This window comes from Branchiostoma lanceolatum, chromosome 3 (assembly GCF_035083965.1).
Source record: "Branchiostoma lanceolatum isolate klBraLanc5 chromosome 3, klBraLanc5.hap2, whole genome shotgun sequence".
In the NCBI taxonomy this organism is placed as follows: domain Eukaryota; kingdom Metazoa; phylum Chordata; class Leptocardii; order Amphioxiformes; family Branchiostomatidae; genus Branchiostoma; species Branchiostoma lanceolatum.
In genome coordinates, this window is record NC_089724.1 from 11,104,738 (window position 1) to 11,112,805 (window position 8,068).

General features: G+C 40.1%; 1 protein-coding gene across 2 annotated transcripts; it reads left to right on the forward strand.

Annotated features, from left to right (window-relative positions):
* The first annotated feature begins 69 nt into the window (after positions 1 to 69).
* LOC136430218 (lipase maturation factor 2-like) lies at positions 70 to 7,487 on the forward strand. 2 transcript variants are annotated; one of them, XM_066420628.1, is made up of 16 exons: positions 70 to 198; positions 680 to 831; positions 1,153 to 1,203; positions 1,459 to 1,661; positions 2,023 to 2,248; positions 2,435 to 2,613; positions 2,977 to 3,115; positions 3,446 to 3,604; positions 3,797 to 3,902; positions 4,313 to 4,412; positions 4,908 to 5,023; positions 5,275 to 5,344; positions 5,577 to 5,631; positions 5,929 to 6,142; positions 6,483 to 6,585; positions 6,784 to 7,487. In XM_066420628.1, exons 2-16 carry the CDS (start codon positions 735 to 737, stop codon positions 6,952 to 6,954), a joined length of 1,989 nt encoding a protein of 662 aa, XP_066276725.1. In that variant the 5' UTR covers positions 70 to 198; positions 680 to 734; the 3' UTR covers positions 6,955 to 7,487. The 2 variants fall into 2 exon arrangements, with proteins under 2 accessions (XP_066276725.1, XP_066276724.1); XM_066420627.1 differs by having other exon boundaries at positions 701 to 831.
* The last annotated feature ends 581 nt before the right edge of the window (positions 7,488 to 8,068 follow it).

Consider the following 8,068-nt stretch of genomic DNA (forward strand, 5'->3'; position numbering starts at 1 on the left):
AGTACATGCCTTGATCGCACGCAAAAGCTGACCCCTCAAGAGCGCCTCCTAGCGAGCTTTATTCAGAGTGCACTGCAGAGTCACACGTGTACGACGTGTTTGTACTCACGGAACCGTGATCGATCTGTGAGCGGTATTATACAAATATAGCGCCGTTAGGCAACGTTTCGATGTTTTGATATTGGAAACCTTATACTGGTAAGTCCATTGGAATATCATAAGTATTTTATACTCATTTAAATCTATGGGTATTCGGCTGGGAACTGAAACAATTTTGCAGACCAGAAGGGGGAGGGGGGATTTGAAAATGACAGCTGTGTTTTATTACTTCCAGGAGACTATTTTATCTTCCATCTGTTGCTTGCAGATTTTATACGTTACCTATTTTGTCTTTTGTTTCCAATGTTACTAGTATACATTTTTCTTGAACTGGTAGGCATTAGGCCAATTACATTTATCAAAACACATCGTATTAACGTCCAAGCAAGGACTTGGTCCAAGTCAATGCAGAATTGGGAAAATTCCGATGCCCATGCCTGATAGAATATTCATTGAGTTAATCAACGTTTCACTCGTACCAAAGTGATGACTGTGTTTCACTGCTGAAGGTTCGTTTTATCTGGAGCTGTCTCTGATATTGCTTAGCAAATTGAATTGCCTTCCCGTAATCATGAATCAGGCACAAATTTGGAACCTGTAGATCGAGCTAGAGTTCAAGCCCAACCCCAGAGACGATGGTGGCGTCAACAGCAGCAGTGAGGAGTGCCTTCCTGTGGTGCATGTCTGTTGTCTACCTGCTGGCCTTCTCATCGCTCTACGTGCAGATTCCAGGTGTGTTGATGATGATGTTCTATAGTCACGTGTGTTACTTTACAGTAATCGCACTTAGGCTAATATTCCACTCGTCTACCAGACGACTGTGAATATATCAAGATACATTTGTACCTGGTTTATTGATATTTAAGGCTGAGGCTATTGACAGAATCTTCATAAATGAAAGGATGTTTATGACATCGCTATTGACTAGGATGTTCATGATAAAATTTGCTTATGCTAGATTTTAAGTATATATTCAATGCTTTAACTTAAAGACATTTGTTCACAAGTTGAAAATATTTGGAATATGCCATCATTGTTTTCCTCTTATTTCAGGCTTATATGGCAGTACAGGGATTCTACCAGCTAACAGACTACTGAAACTGGGTATGCAAGTGTTAAAATTGACAGTTTCGTCATATTTTCTTCACTTTTGACTTCATCTTGAACAGTTCTACTCTCCATTATAATTAAGAAATGGAGTGCTGCCACATTACCCATAAAGCATATTGGAACTGTTTATATTATTCAATATATTACATATCAATAGATCTTACAATATTTGTTTTAAAAAGATAACATTTTTGACATGACATATTGTGCACGTGGGTAATGTCATGACATTGTGTTCCACACGCCCAGACGGTAAGACTCCCCACGATCGCTTCACGGAGCGCCCCACCCTGCTGTGGCTCACGCCGGCCCTCGGACTCACCACGGAACACGGCATGGACCTGCTGTGTCTGGCCGGCATGATGATCGCTCTGGTTGCCATGGTAACTGAGGTCATGCGAGATGTTCCTGCCTTCCTAATGCTGTGGATTCTGTACTTTTCACTATATCAGGTAGGGGAAGGCAAGAATACAAGTCATGTATTTAAACTAAAGAGCTAAAGTTACAGCTAGATATAACAATTTCAGTTTCTTCTGCTACTTTTCCTGACAGTTAATTCATTTCTGCAGTTACAATCTGATGATTTTATTTATCTTGTACCAACATGTTTCATGGCACTTTATCAGAAACCTTTATAGTCAATGGAAGTCAAAGCCTGGCCTGTCTTTAATGTTCTGTTTGTAAAGCAAATATATTGTCTGTAGCTTACATGTAGTACTCTACACTCCTTAGCTAAAATGATATGCTTTCAGCTAGGTACATGAAACATTTTTAAAAGATCGATGCATGAACATTTCTTGCTGACCCCTGCAGGTTGGGCAGACATTCCTGTGGTTCCAGTGGGACATCCTGCTGTTAGAGGCAGGGTTTCTCGCTGTGCTGGCTGCACCACTCAACCCCATGAAGTGGCTGCCCCCCTCCCCCCTGCCTCACGACAACGTGGCGCTGTGGCTGGTGCGCTGGCTGCTCTTCAGGCTCATGTTCGCATCGGGAATCGTGAAACTCACCAGCATGTGTCCCACCTGGTGGGGGCTTACAGGTAAGGACAGGTGTGTCTCAGGTGTGTTCATCTCTCCAGTGTGTATGTCAAACTCATCAGCATTTGCATTTCAGGTGGTGGCGATATAAAGGCCATGTGTTGTATGAGCTAGGATTGGTACAGTCCTGACAAATGTTTCCCTTGTGACAGTACCTCGATCTAATAATATAAACACTCGGTCCCCAGCGCTGAACTACCACTATGAGACGCAGTGCATCCCCACCCCGCTGGCCTGGTTTGCCCACCAGCTGCCAGAGTGGTTCCAGAAGCTGTCGGTCGTAGCGACCTACGTTATCGAGATCCCCATCCCGCTGCTGTTCTTTGCACCGGTCCGGTCTCTCCGCATTTTCTCCTTCTATGCCCAGGTAAGGGAATTACTGATTGATGTCCATTACTGGCTTTGATGATTAGCTTGATGATAATTATCTTTACATGCAATTGACTAGTTACATTCCTTTCATAGATCAATGGAGTCATAGAAATGCCTTTAGCTAGTTTCCAATTGAGTATAGATTCCAATCCCAACTTCAGCAGGGATGTTGCAAGTACATGAATCTCTTATAAAAGTTATATCATACAGTTAATCTTATTTCTCCCACCCTTGGTACTAGCACTTTGTGAAAAAAAACTCAATAATATCCCTTTATGATCAAAATTACCATTTTTATTTGTCATGGTGTGGACATGACAGTCTTGATGATAATAAGTGCTTTAATTTGTCATTGCAGGTTTTGCTCCAGGTCCTGATCATCCTGTCGGGGAACTACAACTTCTTCAACCTGCTGACCTTGACCTTGTGTCTGCCCCTGCTGGACGACAAACACCTGACCTACCTGTTCCCATGGTTACGGGCGAACCACAACCATGGTGGGAAAATATTACTACAACAAAAACAGAAGAGAAAAATATCTTTATGCTTGAATTGTTGGTACAATCATTCATTGTTGGAAGTCAAGTTGCCAGTGCTATGCAAGAACGCTATATTTTGTAAATACACATGTAAATCAAAAGATTATGATTTGTTCAACTTGGCAGTCTTTCACATTCTTTTGTCTTTGAACAGACTTGAGTTTATGTAAATTGGTCATCAGTGATCACTCATCATGATTTTAAAAGCGCAGCCTAGCATCTCACCAGCGTTATGGGGTTTGTCTGAGAATACTCTACCTTAGATAACCATTTCTTTCCTGATTCCAGAAAAGACCATGTCTGTGGGTACAGAGAGGACCCCCTGGCAGAGGGGCAGGACTGTTCTGACCCGTGTTACAGAGATACTGGTGTACACGGGGCTGTTCTACTGGACATGTGTGCTCTTCAAACTCAGACTGACTGGCTTCACTGTACAGTCAAAAGTTGGTAAGACCTTTTAAACTTGTAAGAAAATGCACATTAGGCAGGTTAAGTTATAAGTGAGTTTATCTGTCATCTTTCCATGGAAATTCATTCTAGATTGCTGTATACTGGTAAACTAGAGACATGCCATCTAACACAGCATTCAGAATCGTATCGCTAATATTAGTATTTGTACTTGTGTCCATGTCTGTCTAGGTTTCACATCGGACCAATTCCACAGTACCCTGACCAGGGTCATGCCTGTCACTATTTGGATTGGAGTTGGATCATTGTCTTATCACATTGGATCAGCCTTGATGAGGTTAGTGTTTGTTCTTTGTTGATTAGGGAAATTTACCACCCTTCACCTTAATGTCAACTTTACTTTTCCAAGAATATTACCAGAAATAAAGTCAGAACATCCAAGTCTAATAGTAATAGACCAATCTTGCCAATCAGTTTGACCAATGAGAGAATGGCAATTAGTGGTTCGACCAATGAGAGAGTGGTTGCATGTCCATCAAAATTTTGCATTTTTAGTTGTTGTTTTTTGTATTACTATGTTTTGACGTACGTGGGCAGGGCTATTGGATCGTTCTATTGCCTTAAATTTTGTACTTCTCAGACCTATGAAATACAGAAGTTACTTGACAGTCGTTATTTACAAACTATCCAAATAAGTATCCAGAATATTCCTTTGACAGTTTTTTTTCTTCATTTGTTCTAATTAAGGTCCTTTGCCAGTGAAGACAGTATAAGAAGAAAAGTGCTCACCTGTATCAGGTGCCTTCTGTTCTCAGCTGCAGCTGTGTTCATGTTCACTATCAGTCTGGTGAGTAACAACACTGATGGACCTACCATAAACCAGCTATAAAATGAGATTTGTCCATTTGTTCTGCATATATTGGTGAGAATATTCTGTTTCAAACTGCTGCAATAATTCAAAGCATCTGTTGTTTTATATTTACGTAATGAAGCACTTATTTCTCTCACAAAATCTAAGGTTGCCATGCACATATTTGCACACATAATTTTGTTTCTGCAAAATTTGCAGTGACAATGAAGACAGGAATGTCAGAGCCTGTCATAACATTCAACCTTATTTCCATGCCATTGCTCTTGACAATCTTGATTCATTTTTTTAAATTTGCATACTGTAGTAGATTTACAGATTATAACACTTTCTTGTTCGGTGATTATGATTTTGATTGTGATCCTATGAATAGCTGTCAGCCTGAAATGAAATGGCTCTAGCCAGAAAGAATGATAAATGTGCTGACTGGTCAGAAAACCTTTATGTTTAAAATCCATCCTTGCACCATTTAAGGTTCCCCACACAGTGATAGACTGGCAGTCCAACAACAACCTGTGGCCTATAGTCAAGCAGTGGAACCAGAGAGTGGACAAGTTCCAAGTGGTCAACTCTTATGGGCTTTTCAGACGGTGAGATGAGATCACTACAAAATGTATAACAGTGCATACCTGTAGTTCTATGATGTTTTATCGATTATATGATTATTCTTTAGAAACTTTACAATGCTAACTTGTTAGTTATCACAATTAACAACTGTTTGATATAGACCTTTTGTATTTTTGCTAAGTATATCTGGGAACAACTGATTAATTTTTTTTTTACTTTAAAGCCTGTATTGACATTGTTATATTAGCTCATGAGCCTGTTGTTTGCCCTACAGAATGACAGGGGTGGGAGGGCGACCTGAGGTTATTGTGGAAGGCAGTAACTCCTTACAGCTGGGGTGGAAGGTGAGACAGGGACACATCACTTCTGTACAGTATTATTGTGATGTTAGCTTATTATCCTTATTAACAGGAAAGAAGCTTCTCAGTCAGTAGCTTTTCTTGTATGTAGATTGTTAAGGAATGCAACTGACTTTCAAGAAAAGGAAAGATGTGTTGTCTTTCTATAATGAAGAATTTCTTGTAAATATTCCTGTGTGATAGATTAATCTGAATACTATGTTTCCATTTTCCCCAGGAATATGACTTTTTATACAAGCCTGGAAATGTGAAGGTGGCCCCACCTGTTGTGGGTAAGGTGATCTTTAAATTGTAAAAGAAATAGATGGAAGACATGAAGGATTTGTAATGCAGCTCACTTACATAATCCTAAATCATTCATGCAGTAGCTACATTGTGATAGTATTTTTTGGCCAACTTTCCCCCACTGCATTGTCCTTTACCTTCATGAATTTGCAAAATCGTTTTATGTTAGCATCCAGTAGGCTTAAGCTGACCTATGGTGGTATGCAGTAAAATAGCTGACAGTCCACATTTCAATGTACGAGTCCTCTGTACCTGTACAAACTGTATGTCTGTGTTGACCTCAGCCCCCCACCAGCCCAGACTGGACTGGCAGCTGTGGTTCGCCGCCCTGGGCAGCTACGGACACAACCCCTGGTTTGTCAACATGGTCTACAGGCTGCTGCACGGAGACAAGCGTGTTCTCGCACTCATGGACTCCGACCCCTTCAACGGAAAACCTCCCAAGTACATCCGGGCTACCCTGTACCATTATCACTTTACTGATTGGGGCAAAAATAGGTAATGGTTTTCCTTTTGAAGAGGTATTGATTTATTTGTTATGTGAAATGAAGCAATTCACAATATAAGCAGTAAAAAGCCCTTAGTAACTGTTGTTAATAGACAAGTATTAACCAAAGTGTCTTCCGACATAAGTTATGCCGCCATCTTGGACGAGACCATCAATCCAAATTAAGTCCTTATTACAAAATTGGAGAAAATCAGGATGTCCCCTCCCAACATGAGCTACTGTTGTGCCACAGCAGATTTGTGCTCGTGCTTGTAAAAGTGTACAAAGCTCAGTTGTATCAGAGTCAGATCTACAGATGAAGAAAATCCATTTCAACCTTTTTTTCTCCAGTTCTGCATGGTGGAGGCGAGAGCGGCAGTCCGAGTACCTCCCTCCAGTACAGAAGGACGATCCTTCGCTGCTGAAGTTTCTTACACACCACAACCTTCTGATGGTCAGTAAACTCCAGGCTATTGATCAGAAATTCATTCCATTTCCTCATTATTTATTATATTGATTCACAGGATATCAAGTTAAGTGCAGCATGCAGTCTTCCGTTGCAGGATTTACAAAACACATGATGTTATCTTTGTCAATTAGTTTATCATACATGTGTACAATAATATACTGGTTTATGTAATTCATATTCCAGGAAGGAATTGGAAAAGCCTCTTTGAAAAAGCCCAGGGGCATGCTGGGCTGGATGCTGGAGTGGTTGCGAGGCATGCTGGGAAGCCTGTCAGGGGTCATGTTACAGGTGACCCTGGTGGTGACAGGGCTGGTGGTCAGCTGGGTGCAGCCCCTCATGGCCAAGGTCGTGTAATGAGGCTGAGAGATTCAAACTTTTCAGCTTAGGGTAGTCTTATGCTTGACAAAATGTCCTTTACATCTGTTGAGAACCATCATGTATTGATATAGCTGTCATTGTTGCAATATTCCAGCTATACTTTACATAACTGCTAATCTCCCAATCAAACTGTTTTTAAAGTTATAGCTTAAGTGTGGATTTGCACAATGCTGTTATAGAAATCAGGAGTTAACGGTGTATATGTATTTAGTTAAATTCCTTTTCTAAATATATAATATGAGCTCCAGTAAGAGGTATGCCTAGAAGAATCATGGATCATACAACACAGTGATAATGTATCAAATTTTATTTCTGAATCAACAGAATTTACTTAGCAGCAGTGTTGACCAAATATCTAGACCAAAGTAGACCAAGCTACTTACTATACAAAATAATAGCTCTTAGTTAACTTTATTCAAAATTCTTCTGTACAAAAATAATCTGTTTGAGTTCTTGTATTTACAATATGAAATAAAACTGTACAATGTACAACATCAGATCATCACTAATTGACCTAGTGTTTTCTAAATCTTTGTTGGTCCTCTGAGCATATACAGTAGGCAGCAGGATACAGCACAAGAGCACATATGGCAATACTGGCACTGTGGATTTTGTGTGTTTAGCACTGAATGTAGCTGTCACAAAATATCAACTCATGTGACAAATCACAGTGTGAGATTTTGATTTGATTAGGTCAGCTGACCCATACAACACTTTGAGATAATTACATCATTGCAATGTTACCCCCATGAGGTAATACATGTTACTGAAGTACAAAATGTACATTTGTCATGATTTTGTAACCAGAAAAAGTACAAAGCTACGGCATGAGAATTTAGGGAGAGTAAGAAATAATACGGAGGAATACCCACAGGACAAAGCAAGTACTGTAACAGCTAAAGCATCATAGTTCATTAAAAATAACAATAATCCTGTCTTTGACGAACTTTACTATTGATGTTACCACCATCATGTGACATATTAGCCAGAAAAAGGCACTGGTAATGCAACATATGAAACATTTGATCTAGTAGCCTCATATCCTCAGAGGATGTCCTAAGGAAAAGTGGCCTAAGGATAAAACTGATAA